The sequence below is a fragment of the Lissotriton helveticus genome, chromosome 2_1 (assembly GCF_964261635.1).
Source record: "Lissotriton helveticus chromosome 2_1, aLisHel1.1, whole genome shotgun sequence".
NCBI classification, from domain to species: domain Eukaryota; kingdom Metazoa; phylum Chordata; class Amphibia; order Caudata; family Salamandridae; genus Lissotriton; species Lissotriton helveticus.
In genome coordinates, this window is record NC_136059.1 from 1,973,094,308 (window position 1) to 1,973,120,914 (window position 26,607).

Below are 26,607 nucleotides of genomic sequence, written 5' to 3' on the forward strand. Positions count from 1 at the left end.
CTGAGGGGTGGAGTTGGTGAAGGGGGTTTCCAGGACATGTACCATCATTGGCTTCCCTGGCATTTACAATATTAAGGAATAGACTTAAATATTGTAGAGGCCTATCTGCTCATGCAGATATGCTTACACCCGAGATATAGTGCACCCTGCCTTAGGGCTTATAAGGCCTGCTTGAGGGGTGACTTGCCACTACCTTAGGCAGTGCCGGTTGGCATGGCACACAGGCAGTGTGCCATGTCGACCCTGTCGTTTTTCACTGCACCAAGGCATGCAAGCTGCAGTGGTTTGGCCTTGGTGAGGGATCTCTAGGAGACCCTTTTTAGTTACCATGCCCTAGGTACCATGGGCCCATTTACTAGGGACTTACAGGGGGCTGAAGTTGCCAATTGTGGTACAGTTTTAGGGAAAAGGCACTGGCACAGGGAACCTGGTTGGCAGGGACCCTGTGCACTACAATCAAAACCACATCATTTTCCAGGCAAAATGGGGGCGACGGGGGCTAACCATGTCAAAAGAGGCACTTTCTCACAATGGGGCAGGGAGGGCTCATGTTTGCATGGGAAGATTTTTATTTTGTTTTTTGGTAGCAGTGTTATAGATAGATAACTGTTTGCCACCACACCTTTAACTTAAAGTACGCTTAGAAGAGAACCCCAAAGGAAGGCATATTTTAATCTACTTTATTTATATTATCATCTACGCTTTATCAAATGGTGATGTAAGCAAACAGAATTTGAAATGTCAGGTAACAGAATGTCTATTAGAGAGGGAACATAGTAATTGGCCCTTATGGTACTTAGTGCATGAGCCTAAGTGCTTGAGAATAAATACAATGAAAAAAGCCAGGTCACACAATCTTTTGAGATCCTGGTTGAGACCTATGATCCCAACCAGGATCACAAAGGAGGTTTGTTAGAATGGAAGAGCATTGACAAGCTAAAGTATTCCTTTATATAGATTACTGAAATTTGAACGACTCATATTAGGAGTGTACAACAATATGAATTAAAATAAAAGGTATGGCTCATGCACAAAGCTAACTTACCGCTACACATAAGCTATTCTATTCACAAGGGCAACACCTCACCCCTTCATTTGATCTTGCCAATTATGGTTTTCTAAGGGTACTGGGAAAAATTCTGTTTTGAGGCACAAATGCTTTAAATTAAACGGAGAGGAAAATGAAATAATTTAAAATTCATGGTTCACTAGATCTCAATTCCTGCTCTTCAGCGACAAAGAAACAATTAAATTCAGCTAAAAAAACAATACATAACTATTTCCACAAGTCAAATTTGAGGATGGGCCTGGGACAGCTACTCACATCTCAGTGGTGTTAATGGCCTTCATATCTAGATGAAACAAATTAATTAATAACAAAAAATGAATTTCTGTTGGGAATAAACCACATTTACAGAATGAACAAGCATTTACAATGCAATAGGTCTCGTAATAGCGAGATTTTGAGCTACTGGCATTGTAAATTGCAATGCCTTTTATAATATTAAAAGGCATTGTCATTTACAATACCAAGCGGTCAAAGTTTAGCAAAAGAAAGACCTATTGTATTGTATGTAGAGCGCTGTGTCCCTAAAGCGGGCGCCGCACTCAGCATGCAAAATAAAAATGTAAAAAAACGTGAGAGAACGTGAGGTGTCTCTGAAGTAGACGCTGCGTTCTTTTAAAAAGTAATTGTAAAAAAGAAAAAGCTCTGCCATAGTGCAGTGAGTGCTGTGGGGGAAAGGGCTGCCGCTATTAAAGTTGGAGCAGCATAGCGCTCTATACGAAAGCGGTGGGCGCGCTGCGAATACTAAAAAGCAGCCGCCATAGTTTGTCCCCATTAGTCAATAAACAACATAGTGCTCACCCACACATTACGCAGACCGTGTAAGAAGCCAAGTTAAAGGTCCAGTCGTTATGGGAGGTAACAACTGCAGACAAGGCGGGTACAAAGGAAGGACTAACAAGCCTACTTTCGAATCAGAAGCCAGCATTTATGAAGGACAATGACAAACCAATGACCAATATGGGCAGAGAGTGGGTGGGGCTTCCACTACATACCCCAATACAGCATGCCTCACAGAGCGAGCAGCGCATGCCGCTGCCTTTAGGCTCGACCTAAAAACGAACATACTTTGGTTCACACTTTAATCAGGCCAAGAAGTTTACCGATATTGCAAACTATTTGTATTGTTAATTGGTGATTCTCTTAATTAAGTTCCTTGATGAACGCATGAGCGACACCTGTGACTTTAGGCTCACCATGGAATGTGCTCTAGAAACAATCTAGATGAGACATTTCCCAGACTGGTGTCAGAAACTGGTAAAAGTTGCCATCCATTATCTCATTTCCCAAACACAATGCTTTGGAGTGCAGGCCAAAGGAGGCAGCAATTCAGTGTTCAATGCTGCAAATGTAACATGTCACTGCAGGGCAGACTCTTTTACACTTTAGGATACTAGGCAAAGCTCAACAGGGCTGGTTGTTGTGTTTCAACATTGGCTGACTTACAAACCTGAAGAAGAAGAATGTGGACCTCGAATATTAAACTCCCTTCGATGATGCAGTGCATAGACGGTCTTTTTAACACTGGCTTTTTTTTTTAGTGGCCCCAAAACCTCTGCACAGTGCATTTTATTAATTACTTTCCAACTGCTTTAATGCTGTTTTGTCTCATTAGCTTATCCGTAAACTGAATGAAAGAACACATAAGAGCTACACTGATGCCAACATACAATAGAACAAAATTAGGTTAAAATGTTTGCAAAAAAATGCCAGTGACAATAGCTAAGATCTTTGCAAAGACGTATGCATTTCATGTTGTGTTTAACAAATGCAAACCTTGGCATAAAAAAGAATAAAAAATATAATGTGACTAAAAGCTGTATTTTCAGCAGTGATTTAAAATTCAGAGTGATATACTGAATTTAATGAAAGTATATTTCTTACCTGTCAAAGGAACGAAACTGCACAGAATGCTCCACTGGATTCTCACCCAAAGCTCCCAAAAAGGTGGGTGGCAGCAGAGCAGAGTCCAGCACTGCGCCATCTGCAGGGCTGCTAACCAAACTTCTCAGGATGTCTTTCACATTAACGTTCTTTGGTGCTGGGTCATTTCCCGCTTCACTTCCGCTTTCCTGAGGTTTTTTAACTTCCGTGGAGAGAGTACAGAGTACTTCACTGATGGCATCTGGACCAGCACTGACACTCCCAATTCCAGTCACAGCATCTACATTACCAGTCACTGATTCCTCACCAATGCCAGAGTCTCGTCTTCTAACAAAAATTGTGCTTTCTGAATCCTCAATGGTGGCTGGAGCTCCAGGAGTAAATGCACTTTCTAATGTGTGGAGGAGAATCATGAACGAAATTAGCAAAAGCCCAATCAGTTACTTTCAATTTAACTAACTGTAATCACATAAAACAAAATGTACATTTTTACTTTGAATTGAAAGAATTATGGAGCTAGTTTTCTAATAATACTGGAAAATACAACATAGTATTTATTACAGCCCCTGTGAACATCCAGTCTATAACTACATTCACACCCTTTTATCAAGCAACTTTCCCAGAAGCAAGGCTACAAAGGTGACTTCTGGGAACACATGTCTCACAAATATATTAAACAATGTGCTTGGGGGTGGGGATGTGCAAAATTGTGCATCTTTGTTTCCACACATTTCATGAATTGTTACAAAGTTTTAATGAATTTCACACAAACTGACATTCTGCTTAATAGTAAGAACAAAATCCATAACATGAAACTACAAATAACAAAAGCCGAGGTATCCGTTAACAATTTTAATACAAGCAATACCCAAGGTTTATTAATCAATAAAAAAAGGCAAATACTATACATAATGTTTTTACTTCAACTGCCTAATAATGTTTAACATGCATCTATTTCCTCAACCAAGGTCTACAAAGTTATAAATTGTAAGACACTTTGCTTGCGTTCAAACGCTTTTCAGTCTTCATATTTGGTTACTTTATTACATAATTTTCTTTTTAGTCTACTTACATTTTGAGTTGAATGCCCCCCACCCCCTCAATTCCCAATGAGGAAACACTTTATAACATTTACAAATAAAACATACAGTTTCGCCAACAAATCCATTTTTTAATAGTTTTTTTAGACGGTTATTGAAGTTGGACTAGCATCTTTCTACATTGATAAAAAGTAAAAAAAAAAAAAAAACAGCAATACTAAAGCTTTGTGACACTTAGTAAAAAAGAAAATAGTCAATTATTTTAAAATATCACAGCTGTGTACATTGTGCGTTTCTTCCACTTGGTTTTAATACATTATAATAACATTATAATTTTCTTTTCCCATTTATTAATTTATGATACTTTCCACAATGATTTTATCTCATAAACATAACATCATATTTTGTGATCTATTTAGAATTGGAATATGTACAACACATCTCAAAAAATCTTAAAACTACTGTAGGAAAGTGGGGTTCTGTGGCAGTAACTGCCCCACTTTCTATCCGATTTCTGTTGCACTCGACAATGTATCCTGGTTACCTGCAAATCAGCTGACCACATGCAAGTCCCTTGTAAAAGGTACCATGGGTACCAAGGGCACTGTGACCAGGAAAGGCCTCTAAGGCCTACAACACATATTGTGCCACCCTTAGAGGCCCTGTACCTTAACACACACACTGCCATTGCAGGCTGCGTGTTTTAGCGCAGTGAAAAGTGAAGAGTAGACATGGCACACATACCTGTGTGCCATACATGTAACCTACTGCCTATGGTATAGGTAAGTCACCCCTCTAGCTGGGTGCACTGTACCCCTAGTGAGGGTACAGTTGCATGAGCCCTCTACCCCTACAGTTTCTAAGTCCGTTCTTAGACATTGTAAGTGTAGTAAAGCCATAAAGAGTATATGGTGTGGGAGTTTGTCTTTACGAACTCCACAGCACCATGATGGCTTTACTAAATTCCGGGAAGTTTTGTAGAAGCCTTCTCAGCATAATAAACCCACACTGATGCCAGTGTGGGATTAATTATAAAATGCACTCCGAGAACATCTTAGAGATGCCCCCTGAAAAAAGACCAGCTTCTGGTGCATTGGCTGACTGGTCTCTGCCAGCCAGCCACCACCAGACAGGTTTCTGACCTTCTGGGCGGGAGTCTTTGTGCTCCTGTAGGTCAGGAACAATGCCTGCTCTGGAACAGCACGACTTGGCGGTGAGCCTCAAAGGCTTCCCCTTGTGTTAATCTGATCTGGGCAGCTCCAACCAGTGTAGATGCTTGCACCCCTGTCCTCGCCCCACTTTTTGGCAGCAGGACATGCAGGAAACTTGGTGACCAGGGAAGGAGTGTCCACCTTGGCTTGGTACACCCCTAAGGTGACCAGGAGCAGAGGTGAACTCCTCCCCCCAGAATTTTCCGTCTTGGTTCGGAGAATTAGGCCCAATCAGAGTTAGGGAATGTGCCCACTCCCCAGTGGGGTGAGCATGCCAAGGGTGTAATCAACCTAAGTTTGCTACTACCAACTCGAGACCCCTAAAAACACCCCCAAAATGAAGTATTTAGGGGACAACCCTGAACCCAGAAATTCAGTATTGACGACTTACGAAGCCTAGAACCTGAAGGCGGCGCAGCAGTGAAGACTCCAGGCCCAACTGGCCAGGAGCTTCGAAACCCCTGCAAGAGAAAACGACGGCTTAAAACAGAATTAGCAACCTCCAGACTTGGTGAGGACTGATCCCAAAGTTCAATGAAGACTCAAGCCTCCCGAGGAAAGCGGCCTTGTCTACAAAAGAAGATAAAGACCCTGCTCCAGTACTTACCTCTGCACCCGCTGTCAGCTACCCGTGTACAGAGGGTCCTCTGGTCCTGAAGTGGTTCCCTAGCAGTCCTGACCTCCAAGCCATTGAGGGGTGTCACCTCCAAGGTCCAGTGTCGACGCCTGCAGCCTCTTCACGCTGACCCCCCTCCACCGCGACTTTCTGGTAAGGAGAAACGCCAACGTCCAGTGTCCAGTCGACCAGTTCCAAAGGGGTACCGACGTCATCCTGCATCCAAAGATAATTACCTTGTTGCTGATTTTCCCAGTCTGGCTCCCTGACCGACGCCTGCAACCCAAGACTGTTCCTCATAGAATAGCACTGGGCACCCGAAGCAGTGCAAGCACCCTGCACCCGGCCACCCCTGTGCCACTGGTGGTGCGATACAAATACTGGTGCTGCCTTGGGCCCCCTTTTGCCCACTCCAAAACCCCAGAAGATCTTCTCACCAGCGCAATTGGCCTGCAGTGAGCAGCCTCAACAAGTGGTGCTCCTAGCCCCATTGGTGCAGGTGCTAAATTTGCACTCTGCAACCCAGCCACCCCAGTGCCGCTGAGAGTGCAGTTTTAGTGTAGAACCAAACCTTGCTGGATCCTGGTCGATCACCCAAAAGTTCACTACTGTAAACCGTTTTACTTACCTGCAAATTGCTTACTTTGTTTCTCCCATAGGAGCCCATATTATGATTTTTGTCCCGAAAATGTTTTAAGTGTTGAACGGTATCTGTATGGGAGAAAAGTAACTGTTTAAAACCATGGAAAGTCTTACTTAGCTTGTATTGTGAGATCCCTCAGTGTGGTATCTAGACATACCATCCCAAGTAGTCGATGTAATCTTAAAGTAATCAAAAAGTACTCTAAAAGTAATTGCTGTGTAATTTGAACTGCTTTTTGAAAACCATACAACCTATAACAATTGCAAATCCATTCGCAATTGAATTTCTGTCTAAATGTTTACAATTGAAGGTTTATTTTGCCTTAACTGTACTAAGTCTAGCCTTTTTATACCTATCCAATTGGTCTGGATCCTGGCTCCGAATGTGTGCCATCAGTCCATGAGTGAGTGAATACAATAAATGCTGAACACACCCTCTGGATAAGCCTAACCGCAAGCCCACACCACCACAAAGATGGTTGTTAGCTCTTACCAAATTTAGCCTCTGCTATACCTCTGGGGACTCTCTGGACTCTGTATATACTATACCTAAAGTAAGGTATATTGTGCACGGAGACAGCTTCCTACAACTACTAATATCTTGGCTTTACTCATGTGATGATGTTTAAAGCAGACAAACAGACTAAAAAGACTAAAGGTATCATTCTCTTGCTTAAACGTAGAAAATTGTGCAACCCTGATCCTGTGAAAAGTCTATACATACAAGATTTCTCTCCTTCCTTCACTCAGTGTGCTTTCACATGTTAACAAAATCGCTAAAGCAGCCAACATTCCAACTGCAATTTAAAAAAAGATGTAAAGCACCATTAACACTGGAAAAAACTAGTTACTTACCTGTACACTATGGTTCTCCAGTATTATCTTTGATAGATTCACATGCTTGTATCATCCCCATTGTCATGGTGGGAGTCTCACTGTAAAAGAATAACCATAGCAGTAAAAGAAAAAACTGCCTAGAAACCATAGAAGAGTATATCCTTGGGTAACCACTTATCCTCATTACGTGGCCCAAACAGCCAGTCAGCTGCCAGCCCTGAGATGCACCATTCCCAGCAGAGCCACCATACCTCAGATTTGCAACAGCCCAAGAGTGAGCCACGGATGAAACCATAGATAAAGGTGGTCTACCTAAGAAGAAACTGGGAGGTGGGCGGGCCGCATGTGAATCTATGAAAGATAAAACTGGAGAACCATAGTGTACAGGTAAGTAACTCGTTTTTTCTCCAGTATTGAATCTTTCATAGATTCACATACTTGTATCAGAATAGTTAGCAGTTCTTATCCCATGAAACGTTTCTAGGATAGACCCCTTTGTCGCTAGGGCTCTGCTTTGTCCCTTTTTTTTTTTTTTAAACGCTATACTGTATATTTTGAAATTGCTGTAGGAAAAGAGACTCATTAAGAACTACGAAACGGTCCTTTACAGCTGTGAAAATATATACATACACAATTATATTTTTAACAAATCATATACTGAAAGACAAGTACCTTAGTGAAACAGGTGCCACAGAACTGCTTGACCCACTGCTGAATCTGCTTTCCATTCCATGTCCAGACAATGTCTGGTAAACGTGTGCTCATTTTTCCATGATACCGCTCTGAAAATGTCCGGGAGTGAGACACCTTCCAGCAACTCTGTTGAAGCTGCCATCTTCCGAGTGGAATAAGGGCGCACTCGCATGTGCAAAGGTTTTCCTGCTTTTTCAGGACATAAAACGATGGCAGATGCAATCCATCTAGAAATGGAAGTTCTTGAGAGGGCCAAACCTTTCCTGGGCCCAGAATAAGCAACAAGTAGTTGATTTGTTTTACGAAAAGATTTTGTTTTGTCTATGTAGAAATTGAGACATCTCCTAATGTCCAACATGCGCAGAGATTTTTCTGCTGCAGTAGATGGGTTTTTGAAATATGTGGGCAACACAATTGGCTCATTGAGATGAAAAGCTGTAGGAATTTTAGGAATAAACTTTGGGTTTGTCCTGAGAATTACTTTATCTTGTCTGAATTGTAGGAATGGCTCCGTAACCAAAAATATTTGGATCTCGCTGACCCTCCTGGCCGAAGTGAGGTCAAGAAGAAAAGGTACTTTCCATGAGATGAACTGCAATTCAGCCTTGTGAATCAGTTCGAACGGAGCTCCGAGTTGAGACAAAACTGTGTTGAGCTGCCAAGGAGGCGGTGGATGTTTAATTGGTGGGTACAGTCTGAACAAACCTTTTAGTAATTCTTTAATCAGTCTTTGAGACCAAAGCGATGGACACTCTGGTGTTCTGCGGTATCTGGAGATAGCCGCCAGATGTACTTTTATCGATGCATGAGAAAGACCGGCCTTGGCTAGGTGTAGTAGATACGGAAGTATTTGCTCTGGTGAAGAATTAAAAGGGTGTAAAGCTTGTGTTGAACACCAATTTGAAAATCTCTTCCATTTTGCTGTATAGGTTTTTTTAGTAGAAATTGCTCTAGAACTTGCTAGCATCTCTCTGCATTCTTGAGGAATATCTGACAATAGAAATTCATGCTCATAAGGTTCCAAGCTGACAAATTTAGAGCGGTCAATTGCGGGTGAAGAACCTGTCTTTGTTTCATAGAAAATAGATCCTGTATTATTGGAAATTGCACTCTGGGTTCCACTGACAATTGGAGAAGTTCTGTGTACCAGAACTGTCTTGGCCAAGCTGGGGCTATCAAAATTATGTGGCATGGTTCCGACCTCATTTTCCTAAGAATCCTCAGAATTAGACAGAATGGGGGGGAACGCATATGCAAACATCCCAGTCCAGCGAAGGTGCAGAGCATTTCCCCGCGATCCTGCTTGTGGAAATCTGGTTGCGAAATGTTTGCATTTCTTGTTGTGTTGATTTGCAAACAAGTCTAATTTCGGTTTGCCCCATAGACTGAATATTCGTAGAACTGGATTGTGATTCAGTTCCAATTCGTGGCAAATGGAAGGTGATCTGCTTAGGTAATCTGCCCTTGTGTTGTGCACTCCAGGAACGTGCTCCACCTGCAGAGCGATGCTGTGCTGTAAGAGCCAATGCCAAATTTCCTGGGCTTGAGCTGACAGGGATTTTGACTTCGTGCCACCTTGCTTCAGAAGATAAAACATTGTTGTTGTACTGTCGGTCCTGACTAGAACTGGTGAGCCACGGATTCTGGGAAGGAAGGCTTGTAGACCCAAGAGTACCGCTTTTAATTCCAATAGATTGATGTGCAGTGCTGCCTCTTGAGTTGACCAATTACCTTGAATCTCTAGGTCTTGTAAGTGTGCTCCCCAATCTTGTAAGGAAGCGTCTGATTTCATGACGTAACTGCGAAACTGAGGTTCGAAGAGGAGACCCTTTGTTAAGTTGTCCCTGATGCCCCAGCATGACAGTGCACACTTGATCTGAGTGTTGATATTGAGTTTGTCCTCGGATGAACCCATTGCTTGTCTAGAGATTCTTGCAGTGGTCTCATGCGCAGCCGACAGTTGGGAATCAATGGGATGCAGGATGACATCATTCCCAGCAAAGATTTGAAGATCCTGATTGAAGTGGACCTTTTTGATTGTATTGATGCTGTCAAACGCAAAATCCTTTGTATGCGTTCTTCCGAAGGGTATGCTTTTGCTTCCTGAGTATTTAACATTGCTCCAAGGAATTGAAGGAACTGTGCTGGGATAAGGGAGGACTTCTCTTTGGTTATCCGAAGCCCTACATTTTGGAATAGATTCATGCAAAATACTAGGGACTGTTGCGATTCCTGTTACGATGCACCGTTTATCAGCCAGTAGACCAAATATGGAAAAATCTGCCTCAAGTGTGCTGCGACCGGCACCATACACTTTGTGAAAACCCTTGGTGCAGATCTGAGGCCGAAGGGCAATACGTTGAATTGGTAGTGGCACCCTGCCACCATGGACCGCAGATACTGTCTGTGCTTTCTGTGAATTAGGATATGGAAATACGCATCCAAGAGGTCTAATGATGCCATGTAATCTCCTCTGCATAGTAATATGAGGATTTCCTGCAGAGACAGCATGCGGAACAAAATTTTCTTTATGTATTTGTTCAGAACTCTGAGGTCCAATACCTGCCTCCATTTGGAAGACTGCTTTTTCTTTATAAGGAAAAAGTGCGGATAGAATTCTTTCCCTTGTTGTTCTGGAGAAACGTCTTCTATTGCTTCTTTCACAATGAGAGCTAAGACTTCTGCCTCCAGGGCTGAGAGATGCTTTTACTTCCTGTGAATAGGTGGTTGAGTTGGAGGTTTTTGTAAGAATTCTAGGGTGTGGCCTTGCTGTACAATGTCCAACACCCATTTGTCCGATGTTATTGACTGCCAATGATCGAGATAACGAGAGAGGTAATGGATCTGCTTGAGGCGAGACGGGGCGGGTGGCGCCTGAAGAACGTCACTGCTTCTGACCGGAGTCCTGTGTCTTTCCTCTCACAGCAGATTTCCTCCTAGCCTGCTGTTGATAGGTGGTGTTAGTGGACCGATACTTCTGATTATTGGAGAACTGACGGTACCCCTGCTGTTGGTAAGGTTGGTACCGGTTTGACTGAAAGGAGGATCGCTGATGGTATTGTCCTCTCGATCCTCTACCACGAAAAGATTGAAAACGGCCCTGCTGTAAGGACCCCAGAGCTCTAGCGGTGTCTGCCTTTATTCCCTGAAGCGCCTCGTCAATGTGCTTCCCGAAAAGGCTCTCCCCATCATAAGGCATGTCCATGATTTTGGCTTGGACTTCAGGTCTGAAAAATGTGGCTTTCAGCCATCCTTGCCTGCGGAGCGCCACTGTTCCAGCCATCTGCCTGAAGCCCACTGATACGATGTCCATTGCTACGTCAATGGACTCCGACACTGCTCTAGCTCCGTCCTGGAGAATTGTAGTCGCTTTCTGTGGAAGGGGAGCGCCTCTCACCTTAACAGGGTGGCGTCCGAGCAGGGGTTCCATGGCCTCTGAACCCGTCCATCCCGCGTCCCTGACGACCAGGACTACTCCTCTCTCTCTCCCCTTACAGAAAGCAGTGCAACCAGTGGTGACGCGCAACAAACCGGAAGCGATCTCCCGTGACCTCGGAAGTCCCTCCCCCATCACCGGCCCGGCACACAGAAAAGCTGACGACCAGGGGAGGAGAGCGTTCAAGGCGGCGGACTCATGGCAGGAGACAGCGTGCGGAGAACCTGAGGCAGAGAGTGGAAGGAGTGCGAGGGAAGGAGAAGAAGAGCAGAGGGAAGGAGAAGAAGAGCAGAGGATCGGAAACGAGGAGGAGGAGGACGTCTGGACCGAACATTGGTGGAGTCCTCAGGAGGTTGGTGGAGTCCTCAGGAGGTTGCTGGAGAGCGGCCGCAACTTGCAGGAGAGTTGCGGAGGGGCACGTGAGTACGCTGTTATCTTTTCTCCGTGTCCCTGTACATAGTTGTAGAATATTTGTACATAGTATCTCCCACTGATAGACCACATCTGCACTGTATATAGTTCTTAGCCATTTTACTTCACCTAGTGCTTTGTAACATAGCCCCTGCACTCTTCCCTGACCTCAACACGCTCTTCCCCTTCCCCTCTCTCTTCCCCCCCCTTCTCTGAGCCCTCCCTTACAGTCCTCACCCTCACGTTCTCTTTGGCCCCGTCACAACCCGGGTGTTGGTGATAGTGCTCCAACGGTCCAACACCAAAAGGACTAACTGCCCTGTTCTCTCTCTCGTTCCCCCTCCGAGGCGAAACCGGATCCTGTCCGTGGACCAGAAGCCAACCCGAAGACCTCCTCACCCTGACGACCCCAGCCCAGTTGAGAGCAAACTTGTTCCGTCTACGACCCGAGAAAGACTTCAAGGCATCCAGTCACACCTCCTTTCTACCCCTCTTACCTACCCTGGTACCGAACAATAAATACAGCTAAAAAATAGCGCAATACATCCGGCCTCCACGCCTGTTATTCCGGTCCGCCCATACCCCTACTCCACACTTTCTCTCTCTGGTCGTCTGGAAGGAAGGACAGAATTGGGGAGATGTCCGACCACATTTGTCTATTATATCTGCTGACGAGTGCAAGTGTTTTTGCTGCCCTGCCGGAAGCTGCTGCCATCACTGCAAAGCCCTTTCCCACGCTATCCATCCTCTTACCATCCTTGTCGGGGGAGCCGAAAATGCAGAGAACGGATTTTTGGAGCGTCTCTGTGCTGCCTGCGTAACAACCGACTCAGGACGTGGATGTCCTATCAGGCACGCTGGTGAAGTCTCAGGAGCACGGTATTTCTTCTCAATTTTTGGAATTGAGGCTGATACTGAGGCCGGAATTTTCACCAATTTCAGACCTTCATCCCATATATGTTGTATTATTGGGATAGTTCTTATAGATTTTCAACGTTTCTTTAAAATCATATAGAAAGCCTTCATTCCCCTTCACAGGCAATGAAAGTTCAAACCTCTTCAAGGCTTTTTCCATCAGATCGTGGAAACTGGCAATGTCCTCCAGTGGGGAGCTCCCCTGAGGTAGCGGCGATAAAGGTGATGTTGGAACAATATATTGATCCCATTCATCTCCTACGATGTCATCTTGGGGTACCTCTCCTTCCTCTGTTTGGTCTTCGTAGTCACTCTCCATGAGGTCCTCCCGAATAGTTATTATTTTCGGGGTGTCTACTCTTTGCACTGGAGGAGCAGATTTAACTACTGCTGCCTAAACCACTGTCTGTGGTATATTTGCTGAGGTAGAGGCCGGAGCATTATCTTCTGGAAAACTTCGATAACAGTTGTTTAGCATGTGCCTTAAATCAGATATTAAGGATAAAGGTACTGACAGACTCATTCTGGACATTGGGATTCGCTTCCTCCTCTTTTTAATAGTTATAAGCTTGATGGAAAGATTCATAACGTTTTTAACCCTGTACCGGATGATCTTTAAAGGAGAATTGTTCCTGTACTTCCTGGAATTCTTCTTCATCTGACTCTTGACTTTTAATGTGTAGTTGAGAGAGACTATAGGCTGGTCCATAAGGCCCTTCCTCCCCAGACTCCTGAAAATCCAGAATAGTGGATGGAAGAAGCAGTGATATTTTTTTGGGCGTGAAAAAAACTGCTTTCTTGTTCGTCGATGAGCCCGTCGACAGAGCAAATCGTTTCATTGAGATGAATGTGAGGACTTAGTCGTCAGAGATCTAAAGCCCGTCACAGTCGACGGCTTGCTCGTCGACGGCGCAGATGTCGTCATCGACGATGGTCTCACACTCACCGTCGACTGCGTCGTCATAACAGCTGTCGATGACTGTCGTCGTCAAGATGGTCGTCGTCGAGGGGATCGTCGTCAGAGTCAACGCCTTCATCAGCGAGCTGACAGGAATTTCTTTAGACTTAGACGACGGCAACGACGACGGAGCCTTCGTCTCCGAGGTAGTTCTATGTGGAGTATGAGGCAGAGAAGAAGAGGATGAATTTTTTTTAGATTTTCCAGATTTTTGCCTTTTTTGTTCCACTTTCTCCTCAGAGGACTCCCTCTTATGCTTTTTAGAGGAATGTCCTTTAGAATCTCCATCAGACTCAGAGTTTGTGGTTTTCTTCTTTTGCAGCCATAACAGGCGTGCTTCTCTGTCCTAAAGTGTCTTTGCAGAGAAGGTGCAACAATGCTTGCACTCCTTTGGAACGTGCTTGGGGTACAGACAGTACCAGCACTCCTTGTGTGGATCCTCAGAAAATAATCTGGCTTTCCCACAGGATCTGAAAGATCTGAAGAGTCTCTTTTTAGAGCTTTGACATTTTTGAATGAAATATAGGAGAAAAAACAGTACCTCACTTCCAACTGTTGAAGGTCAAAAGTTCAGCTAAGAACAAACTGAGCTAGGCTCAGGGAGACTACTTCTCACAAGATGGCTGTTGGAAATTGGAGGTCAATTTGGCTCTGCTGGGGATGGTGTATCTCAGGGCTGGCAGTTGATTGGCTGTTGTTTGGGCCACATAATGAGGATAAGTGGTTACCCAAGGATATACTCTTCTATGGTTTCTAGGCAGTTTTTTCTTTTACTGCTATGGTTATTCTTTTACCGTGAGATTCCCACCATGACGACTGGGAAGATACAAGCATGTGAATCTATGAAAGATTCAATAGTGGAGAATCATCAAAATCTGCAGTCTATGCACTGATTCTCCCTCGGTCAAATGTCAGCAATGGCGTTTCTTGGAGAGGTCTCTTAATCTACCCTTATGCCCCATAAATCTGTGCCGCATACTTCAACTGAACTCCTACCTTCATTTAAGTAATTTGACTACATGACTCCTATACTAATCGTTCTTCACTGGCTCACGATTAATACCAAAATCAACTTTAAATTTGGCTGGCTGGCTTACAAACAGTTCACATAGGATCACCACCTTACCGGGACAAGTTATTCAACATTTCTGGTGGTTCAAGAAACCTTAGAAGCAAAGACAACCTTCTCTTGGAAATCCCTACATTCAAAACTTTTCAAACGCTTCTTTAGTCTTACGCCACAGCTATTTCATTCTTGTGGAATACACCTGCAATGAAAATAAGGACCAAACCTAGCCAGACATTCAAAAACTGATTTTTTTGGACTACATCTGTCTCAGTAGCCCTGATGCAATTATCTATAGACTACTCCTGCCCCAATGTTGCTGATGTAAGCATCTGTTGCTTCATCTCTTCAGAAGTCCAGTGGATGTTCACATTCCCTTTCCCACCCAGAGTTAATGGTGGTGACCTGATGTGTCACTATTGGGTAGTAGAGGTAATTTGGAGAAATGGAGATCAGAGGACTCTGGTCTCTGGAGAAAGCATGGCTCCAAATCAATCAACAGGAGCTACAAGCCATTCATTTGGCATTGAATGGCTGTCATCAAGGAGAAGCTGGTGGAGGTCAAGCATCTGCTCTTAGACAAGGCTGCCACTTTGAAAGATCCCCTGTTGCAGCGCAATCTAAACCTCCATGCAAGAGCCCGAGCAGTGACAGGTAACTGCATGTATCTGTCCCTGAAGTAGTGGGTGTCATTCTTGCTGCCAGACGTTCATCCATGAAGACTACTTACGCCAGGCGATGGGACAAATTTTTGCCCTGGTGTGAAGTCTGAAAGGCAAGCCAGTTTACAAGCCCAACTGTCGAATGTTCGATTGATCCTTTTGTATTTGGCTTAGCAAGGCCTTGCAGAGGGCACTGATAAAGGTTATTCCACTGCCCTTTTTACATTTACTGAACCAACCATTCTGGTTTAGTCACCTGTTGTGATGTAACTTAATAAAGGTTTGACACATGTTTCCTTCTTAAGCTTTTGTGATGCCACAGTGGGACCTTAATTTTGTCTTGACATTTCTCATGTTTACTCCTTTTGAGCCAATACTCAGCTTCTAGCTGCATCTTCTGACCTTGATCTTGAAGACTATCTTCCTCATGGTAATCACTTCAGCTCATCGAGTGAGTGTACTCCAGGCACTGTGGTGTAGCCTCCCAATATCACCTTTTTCTCAACAAACTGGTGCCGAGGACTCATGCTGCTTTCTTGCCTAAAGTCTGAACTCCTTTACACGCTGGGCAATCTACCACCCTCCCAGCATTCTATGTTCCTCTCATCGTCACCTCTTGAAAAAGGAGAGGTGGCAGCATCAATTGGATACCCAAAAGAGCTTCGGGTTTTTACATTGATCATACCAAGGATCATCAGGTGGATGATCAGCTTTCTGAGGGGTTCTCCATAGGGCAGAAAGGGAAGGCTGTTGAGACAGCTAGTCCTCAACATTAAGGTCTGTGATGCCCTAGCCAAAAGGCAGTTCCTGGAAGGACTGAGAGGCCATTCCACCTAGGTCGAGGTTGCTACCACCGCTTTGGCAAGCAATGTGCCTGCCCTGTACATCTGCCAGGCTGCAACACCTTTAGTGCGCACCTTTACGAAGTACTACTGCTCGGAAAGTTGAGCCAGGTGGGTGGGGCATTTTTTCTTTTCAGACCTGCAGCAGTTTCTGGCCTGAACAATTTCACCACCCGGGGAGGTACTGTTTTGGTATCTATTCACAAGATGAGGAATCTGCGGTTAGAGGTATTCGTCAAAAGAACAAGGTATTTACTTTTGGTAATGCTCTCTGTTTTCTGCCCTTATGAGTGTGATATACATCAGATAGTCCTTAAATAAAGCTCCCAGTTTTTGGTTTTTACTTATTTTTTACAGCTTGATACAAACATAAAACAATGTATTTTCTTGTCTATTTCATTTTCAATTTGGATAAAAACAGAAATGAGGATCTTTTTTTCGATTCTCAGTGCAGTCATCACAGCCACGACAGTAGGTGTGCGGACTGACAATAAAAGGAATTTTAAAAAGAGACATTTTTATAATGAGGTGTAAACAGTGCTGATGCACATAAAGTTGGTACTAAAATTTGCATATTTTCATACGAGTGCCTTGATTTATGATCTTTGGCTGTTAATATCATACAAACATGTCATATGTTCAAGTAGGAGGGTACATGTATCTGTTAAATAAATGTGGGTATACACCTATATCGGTTTGATTTTTTTTTAAAAGCCAGAATAAATATGGATAGACAGATAAAATTAGAAAAATATAAATTATGGATAAATCTAGATGGAAATAAAAAATACCATAAACAGGGAGCCCAATTCTTACGTCAATTTATATCAAACATAAGTTTCCTCAGATCAGCCTGTTTGCAACACTAAAACTGGTGACGGGACACCTGGTTGTCAGAGAGCCATTTACTACTTAAAAATGAAGGCTACAAGCAGTCAACTGCAGCCGATGTATTTCCAACCATGGGAGAATAGGTTTTAAAGACTCAGGTGAAGGATCTTGCCCTGCTGCTGCAAGTGAACATCCTCCCTTAGAGGCAGCCAAATCAGAAGACAGATGCTCATGGCCAGATGTTATGGGCACCTCACACTCTTGATGCAATATGGAGCCACAAGGATGACTTGGCCCCAGCTGTTCCAGATCTTCTTCAGAACTTTGGACAAGAGAGATAGAGGAGAGAAGGCATAGAGTAGTCACAATCTCCATTCCAACTGAAAGGCATCCCCGAACTCCAACATGCAAACGTTTAGATACAGCGCGTTCTTGGCAGTGGCAAACAAGATGGAGCAAAGTTCTCCTCATTGATGGGAGATGCCCTGTGCCACCTCGGAGTGTAGCTGACATTTGTGATCTGCTAGGCAATGTCAGCAGAGTTCATCCACCCTTGTATTAAAAGATCATGCCTGGGGTTGTACAACCTGGGAGCTACCGGACGATTCTACCAGTTCTGGCGTAGAGCCTCTCGGCACAGGAACCACGTTTCCCATCCTGTCCTGCTTTTTGCAGTACAACATTGTGGCCATGTGGCCATGTGGTCTCTAAGAATATGAACTTGTTCCCCCTTTATAGATGGAAGGAGAGACTTTAGTGCCAAGCGAATCGCCTGGAACTCCAACAGGTTGATGTGGAGGTGGTTGTCTGCCAGAGACCAGAGTCCTCTGAGCTCCTCCTCTCCAAGATGGCCTCCCCAACCAAGTGACAATGCAGCCATTGCAACCATCAGCTCTGGGTAAGGTAATAGGACTTGTTAGCCACCAATTTAGTTGCAGTACAGCAGCCAGTACTGCAGATCCTTTGCAGTCTCCTTTGGCTACTGGATGGAATTTGAGAGGTTCCGTTGCTGTAGAGCCAACTGAGACTTCAGACCCCATTGCGGAGTCCACTTGTGCAACCTGGTGGTGTCCACTAGCAGGATGCAGGAGGATAAGAAGTTTCAAAACCACTCTCTCAGAGTCCCAAGTCAACGGTTGAAACATTGGGACCGGAGCCTGAATATCCTGCACTCATTGAAGCAGAACAGAGGCTTAAAACAGCATAGGGTCTAAAATGGCTCAAATGAAAGGGAGCTTCTATGAAGTAGTCAAGTCTAGAGTTGGTAGACTACTGCTTGAGGGAGACCACCTTCAGCAATGAGCCGTTGAGGTTTAGCAAACAGTTTCTGTCCGATGACAGAAAACAAGAGAGCAAGCTCCAGATCCAAGTCGGAAGGAGTGGAAAGAAAGGAACTTACATAAGAATGCAAAGATGGCAGTTGTATTGTGGACTTGATGTCACTTCCGGGGTGGGATGGACCCAACAATGCCACCAACAGCGCACAAGGGAATTATGGAGAAAAACTTTCGAAATCCAGTCTGGCGCCTGTGGGTACTCACAAGGTGAGGAATGTGCGGCTAAAACTATCCATTAGAGAAATGTGGCAAACCTTTAAAAAATCTCATATCCACAGGTGATTTAATAAAGACGTTGGATCCATCAAGCAAATAAAAAGCCAGAAGCGCCAATACCTACCCTTTAACAGTGACCAAAACAAGACCCATATGCATCAGGGATAGAACAAACACCAAAACTGTAGACAATTTGGCTTGTAATGAGTACATTTTTGGGGTGTCGCACCCATCCACAAATTTGGTCCAACAACTAGTGTGCATTAATTTTGTGGAAGGGAGCCGCACTGCCAAGGAGGCAGCAACACCTTCTGGGGAAGGTCGAAGGAGGGAAACAGTCACCCGTTAATCTCCAAGCATGGAATGCAAATTGTACAAGCCCGGGTGCAGTACCCATCCTTGTTGCTGTGACAGAAGATTATGCCAAAGCGGCTACTTGATTGGAGGTTGGATTACTCATGTCCAGGAATTCCGGGTACCACACTCTCCTGGCCCAATCTGCTGCCAGTAGGGTAAATTAGGCCCAGTTGTTCCTGGGTTTCTTCAGAACTCTGGGCAGGAGAAGCAGTGGCGTAAAGGCATACAGAGGTCCTGAGCTCCACTCCAGAAGAAAGGTGTCTCAGAGTGTTCTTGGAAACTGCATCGTGCAAAAATGCTGACTTTGCACATTCTCTGCAGTGGTCCATTGCTGGAAGACTCCGTATGCCATGTCTGGGTGCAACTGGCAGCTGCTCAATTTGTCCACCCTGGCACTCAGAGATCCCTCCAGGTGGTTTACCACCAAAGAAATTACATGACTGTCCAGCCACTTGCACCCTGCCCAGCTTACTGCAGTACCACATGGAAGTGGTGGTATCTGTGAGCCCCTGCACGAGCCGTCCCCTCATGGTGGGCAGTAATGCCTTCAGCGCCAAGCAAATTGCTCTAAATTCCAACAAACTACTGTGAAGTTGAGCCTCTGATCTCCACCTCTCCTAGATGGACTCTCCAACCCAGTAGTGATGCATCCATGACCATCATCAGTTCTGGGTGGGGTAAAAGAGGGGTATGCCGCTGACCCAATTGCGGTCAAGTAGCAATACCTCCAGGGTCTTATGCAGTCTGCTTTGAAATCTGGATACACTCAGATTCACGAATATTGTGCCCAATGGGACTTCAGGGACCACTGCAGATCCTGCATGTGCCACCTGGCATGTTTGTCCAGCAGGATACAGGAGGCCACAAGCCCAGGAGCCAAAGAGTCACAAACACTGAGATACAGCACACAGGCTGAAACATCGAGATCATAGCCCGATTGTTCTGTACTCTCCACTCTAGGGAAAAGGCACGAAATTGAACGATATCCAGAATAGCTCTGCTAAATGGGAGCACCTGCAAAGGAGTTAGGTGTGACTTTGGCACATTGATAATGAACCCCAATGATGTTAGGTTTGCCGTCATCTGAAGGTGGGTGTTGATTGCCTGGGGCGAGCCTACCTTCAGAAGCCAGGTGGATGGGGATATTATTATAAGCATCCTGCAAGTCCTACACCACCTTCCTGTTTCCAAAGTCTAGGGCAGACAGCACGAGTATCTTGAATTTGTCCTTTCACAAGGAAGTGTGGAGAAGGAAAAGATCCAAAATAGGACAAAGATGTCTGTCCTTCTTCAGCACAAGGAAGAAGAGGGAGTAGCACCCTGTTCCCACTTCCAAGGTCAGAACCCTTTGTAAGGCCCCTTTTGACAAAGGGCCCTGCACTTCCAGCTGCAAGTCGGACAGATGGGCTTCAGTCAAACACCCTGATGGTGGTGGAAGGGGCGGCAGGGTAGAGAGAAATGGAAAGGCATAGGCCTGGTGGATAAATTAGAGGACCCATTTTTCTGAAGTGATAGCCTGCCACCCCTGGAGGAAATATTGGATCCTGCCTCCGTCAGGTTAGCTGTGTGCCGGCAATGACACACTTAAGTGGTTTTGCTGCAAGTGGTGCTGGAAGGGTGGGGCAGGGGCAAGCACTGATCTGCACCCTGCCCAAGCTATCCTTTGTATGGTCTGTAAGTGCTGAAAGGACTGCTGGGCTGGTGGAGGGGTCTGGTGTTAGCATAACGGAAAACACGGACCGTAGCCACTGAGGGCAAAACTGTTGGTAAAATTGTCAGATGGGAACAGAAAGACGCAAGGGTTGAGCTGTGATCCTATCCTTCTTAAACCATTCCAGGGCCAAGTCTGCTTTTTCGTAAAATAGGTGAGAGCCGTCAAACAGCAGATCCATTAGGGATTTTTGGACAACCTCAACGAAGCCCGTAGACTTCACCCAGCTGTGATGTCAAATTGCCACATTGGGCCCTGTTGCTCAGCCCAAGCAGACTATCATGTCCAACCAGAATGCATGACTAATTTTGCTGCATCGCAACCATCCTGGACAGCGTGATTAAGGGATACCCGAAGATCATCTGAAACAGCCATTAAAACGTGTGCCACCATGTCCCAAAGGGCATGGGAGTAACAACAGAGAAGACAGCTGGCATTTAAATATCTCAGATCAAGGCTTGTGGAGAAAAAATATGTTTGCCAAATATTTCTATTCTTTTAAACTCATGATCAGGCAAAGTCATAGGGAAGCCATTGGAATTTACTGTGCTGGTGGACACCGGTATCACCAAACTCTCTGGCATTGGATGTCACTAGTACCAAAAGGACGCAGTCACGATTCAGACATAGATGCATTTCATGTCTTGAAGGACTTAAGGATTTCACTGTTTGACTAAACAGTAAGACCTCCACCTACCCTATGTTGCACAGGATAAAGTAAATCGCCCTGGACCGTGAGGCAAAATAAGAAATTTGTGAATATCTGCAAGTAAGCCCTCCTGGAACTCTTGGGAGGGCTAACATCCGGAAAAAAGAAGGATTGCAACCGTATGCATCACCTTCCCATGTTTCACAAACTACTTCAAAGGCACGTCTTGATGTGATTCCTCCTGCATGTTCAGAATAGCTCCTTGGTGGTGATAAGAACTAAGAAATTTTTATTACGCAAGCCTATGTAGTTCTGTATGGCCCGAGTCCTGAACAAGAAGATCTGTTTTCTTCACTCTACCAGTGCCACACTGTGGTATTTAGCAAGGCGTGTGTGTGTAGTGTCCGTGTTACTTGCACTACAGGCTTGTTTGCATTTAACACAAGCTAATATAGTATTACTTTTGGATTTAAAATCAGTGCGAGCATGATGCAAATTAATGGTCTAGAAAGCAGGCTAATGTGACTTTTGCTGCTGTAGGTTAAATGTGAGCTTGGATTGCTATGTTTTTTTCATAACTCATGCTAACAGGAGCAAGAAAGAAAATGTTCATTTTCTGCTGCAGGCATTATAAATAGCAACGAGGGAGATGAGCTTGTGTGTTCCGTCTTCGAGGAAGATTGAAGGAAAGTAACAGTAGATTTAAATGTGCACTTTCTGATCAAGAAGAACTGCTCAAATATACTGTATAAGGAATACAGAAGCAAAGCCTGAGCCGACTCCCTTCTCACTCCATGAGACATCATGCCTTAAAAATGTATATATACGGACTGGTTGCTGGAGGGAATGCTGAACCATGGATCCAACTCCTGGCCTTTAGACAGAAAAATGTACGCTGGGAGGCTTTTCATGATGTGGCATACTATTAGGATTTACCGAACCATGCTCGTAGATAGCTGGTTGGTTCAGACTAAGGAGGAAACTAGTAATACAGGGATGTGTGATAAAATACAATATGAACATAGATCACTTTTGCCCTAATCTGTGTAAATATTGCGAAGCTGTTTCTAAAACTTACAATAATTATGACGTATATGATTTGTTCGCAAATGATGCGTAACAAAGACCCACACAGTAAAGTACCAATCATTAAGTTCCCAAACAAATTTCGGGGATACAGGTAGGGCTTTATGTATACTAGCTGTGGGTGAGAGGTTCTCTGAAAGATTTGTCTGACTCCTAGCATCCCTTTTCAAATGAGCTTAACCCATTCGGGCAAAGTGAAAGAGTCAGTTCTCCTTTGCTCCAAAATGTTGTTTTTACCTCTTGGGGCTTGGGGGATCGACTGTGTGTGACCCAAAAAATTCAGGCCAACACTACTACACCATTCGGAGAAATACTGATAAGATGGCTTTATCAGGCCAGGGAGGCATTACTGTGCAGAGCCAGGTGTGGACAGGTCTCTCCTGAGCTCACGAGACCAAAAGACAGCATTATTTAACATAGTTCTTCTGTCCCACCTATAAGGCAGGCATCTCCCAAACAGATGAAACGAGGAAGAGTCAGAACAGGGTATAATCCTTTATGCACTTTCACACACAAAGGAATTTCATACCGTTTATTCAAATTCTCATCTCTATTCCTGAATAACATGAACATACTTTTAGCTGTGAAACTAGATTAATTTTTAGCGCAAAAAATAAGAAATGCTGCATTGAAGCACAAGGTATTAAATATGGAGAGCACGCAATTAGATCCGAAGAATTGTTTCAGAAAACGTATCCAGGGATGTAAAAGCAATTATGGGCGTCCTACCAAATGTGCCATATTATCAAGCTGAATAAAATAAGCTTAAATTATTATAGCAATTACACAGAAATCAACTTAAAATTCACTGGTTTTCCCACAAAGCAGTTAAAATGTTTGCTTTGCTATTACTGTAAAGTAGCTGCTATTTGCATGTCTAGTTGATATAAGAAAGTTCTGCACACAATTACAAATACTCCCATAGTAATAGGCCATTCAATTCATTCAATATACCACCAGTGCAGTTTGTACGACAATGGAGTGGAATTTCAAGCAATCTAACCTGCAGATGCTGCGTCACTGCTTCCATTTTCTGTGACCCTGATTGACTGGCTGCTGTGAGGCCGTCGCCTCTCATTCTGGGGTTCCAAGATGTCTCTGTATTTCGACACCATTAGGACAGAGATAAAGTACACCACTGCCAAGGCAAGGAACTGAGCCTGTTTGCTATCCTCCTAAAAGATGGGAAACAAAGGTTTTGCCATTAGCCATCGGATTCCTTGGTTTTGTTATCTTCATTTTAACCACTGTATTTTTTTCCCCAAATTCCACGTATAACCGTCTACCACCGAGAAACGTCTGTTCTGTTTCTCAAAATGAAACCGGACATATGTGCCGCTGTGGAATGAAAATATGTTTATCTGCCAGCATTTGCAGCTGAAATACTAAAGAAACAACACCTATTGTTGAGTGTTATTTTACATCCCTAAAATCACATCATTGGAGCACGAAACATTCCAACACTTAACTGAAATCCTCTTAGCTGGGAAAATGCTGGCATACCACCTTCAACAGTTGTGCCAATACATGTCCATGCTGTAAAACAAACCAACTGACTGAAACGAGCACAGAAATACAAAACGCCCGCTCCACCTCGTGCTATATGACATATAATATCACAGGGCTGGTGTGAATTACAGCACTGACTTTGCTGCATACTTCCCATTAGGTCCTAAAGGGAAAAGCGTTTGAAATTTGTTTAGAAACCATAGGTGAATGGAGACCACACTGATTGCTAATCGTGATGCTCAAGATATTCATTTAAACTTCTAATTAAGCAGACGGGGCAATGCAATGCCATAACTAATAAAAGAGAGCATGGCCTTGTACATTCATTGTTTATGCAGCTAGGACGACGATATTCGGGAGTTTATGAACAGAGAGGTACAGAGAGAGCCCAAGATTGATCAAAGACTCTAAAGTCATTGATTTGAAATGGCGACGAGTGATGGCTTTTGCTGCCCATCAATTTCTTTAAACTTTTCTATAGCTGGTGTATATGTAGATCTAATGTCTGGAGAGTACTCCAAGGCCTTTGACCGTATGTAAGTGGGATTTATATACCGCAAACCTCGTTACACATACACATGGGAGCGCTATACAAAATAGAGGTTCTACAATACAGACAAATTGTGCTGTACAGTTTGGGTGGAAGAAGTGATGGGGTGGAGTTACATACAGGTTGGTGGGTGGAATGGAGGGGGGGACTGGGAGAAATGAGAGAGTGAGGGTGATGAATGTGGTGATATTACAGAAGGTGGTGAGGATGGTGTAGCAGGTGACACATTCTTCAGATGGTGAGATATAGGCAAAGTTAAATAGAAGTAGTTTTTTTTTTTTTTAAAGAAAATGGTCTCCAGTCCTTTTCTAAAGTGGGGAAGTAAATGTGTTGATTATTTTAATGCGTTAATGTTTGTTATTTCTACAGTATCGCTCTAATTATTTTCCTTATGAGTGCTATTACAATATAATATGCATCTGAGGTAACTATAATGCAATATAATACACACAAGTAATGTTAGAATGTAGCTGTTTTGTTATTAATTGACAAATATATTTGAAATAGCTACAACAAAAAATTTAGGTTATATAAAGAATTCTGATAACGTCTCAGAGCGTTCCATATACAACTAGAACATCTTGAAAATCAACCAGTAACTTGTTTGCCAAATTATAAGTACTTTAAGGAGCACGAAGAAATACAAGTTGGTGTCCTTGATAATTACTTGCAAAGTTAATTTAAGTCGCATCCTATTCCTTGATGTACTACTTTATATGTGTGTGTTCAGGGCAGTATTCAAGGGTGGTGGTCAAAGGCAAAAGGAATCCCATCCACTTCACAGCCGTATAATAGAAGATTTATTTTGTACCACTGAATAAGTTACTTACCGTTGGTAACGCTTTATCTTGTAGAGACTAGTTCTAGCTGCAGATTCCTTACCTTAGAATTATCCCCAGCCGCCCGACTGGATCTGGACATTTTTCTACAGCAGCACCTGTGCACGTCAGTAGAGGGCGGCGAGTGACACCGTACCGACGTCGTCCACCTGAAGAGATGTTGTTCGAGTTCATATAAGCCATTCCCTGACGTCAGGTTCTTCCACAACTACTTTCCACGCAAAAACGCAGAGCCATGTATGGAAACTGCAATGGAAACAGTGTGCCCCCCCAAAAAAATCCTCTTTTTCAAAGGCCCCCTATATTACGTATTATGGGCTGTTTGGTGTGTCTGATATTCGTAAAAATTTTTAGCAACTAAAAGCACAAAGGTGCATAGAAGGGATCTAGAAGAAAAGGCGAATCAGTTCGCAGAGCGGGGAGGATGGGTGGGTGGGTTAATAAGGAATCTGAGGCTAGTTCTAGTCTCTACCAGATAAGGTATTACCAAAGGTAAGTAACTTATTCATCTGATAGAGAGGTCTAGCCGCAGATTCCTTACCTTAGAATAGATACTCAAGCACCACCATCCCGGGAGAGGGTCTGCGAACTGATTCCAAGAAATATCCCGACTAGGCTATCTGGTCCGCATAAGAAAAAGAGAAACAGCTTGCCAGGAAGGGATGGGTGGAAGAAAGCATCCCACCAGAAAACTCGGGGAGAAGCCAGTACGAAACGGAATCAGCAGCCGTGGGAGTAAATGCATGGCAGAGGAACAAGACATGTGGGAAGAACACTCCATATAAAAATAGCACTACAACGCCACTTGGAAGGGCAACCAGTTCTGGATACCGAGGGGGAAGTCTAAGGACAAAGGCTAAAATTACTGGGCCAAGCTCCCAGCCATAGTAGTAGGAATGGCATAGTGCACCAACCAACAGCTAATAAAGCATTGAGAGCGATAGCAACAATCATGGTCATGTACCACGTTAAGCAGAGGAAACCCGTTGAGAGAGAGAGGAGGATCTTTGGAATTATGTAGCATAGAAACCCAAGACAAGAAGATATAAAACACATATCATTAATAGAGATGTATTAAAATATATATGATATGTATGAATATAAACATATACAGAATTCACAGTGGACAATAATAGGTGTCCAAGAAGGGTACATAAAATGAACACAACAACGGCTACAGGCCGAAGGTGAGACAACGGCAAACTGGGACCCAGCCACATAGACCGTCTTAAGGGAAAGGGTG

At 44.0% G+C, this 26,607-nt stretch overlaps 1 protein-coding gene across 2 annotated transcripts in view; it reads right to left on the reverse strand.

Annotated features, from left to right (window-relative positions):
• LRBA (LPS responsive beige-like anchor protein) overlaps positions 1-26,607 on the reverse strand; it is a 2,244,423-nt gene that overhangs the window by 1,713,099 nt on the left and 504,717 nt on the right. For both annotated transcript variants that reach the window (XM_078676915.1, XM_078676916.1), the window contains exons 29-30: positions 23,470-23,641; positions 2,951-3,341 (exon numbers count right to left, since the gene is read on the reverse strand). In XM_078676915.1, coding sequence (XP_078533041.1) covers positions 2,951-3,341; positions 23,470-23,641 — 563 coding nt within the window. The remainder of the gene's footprint in view (positions 1-2,950; positions 3,342-23,469; positions 23,642-26,607) is intronic.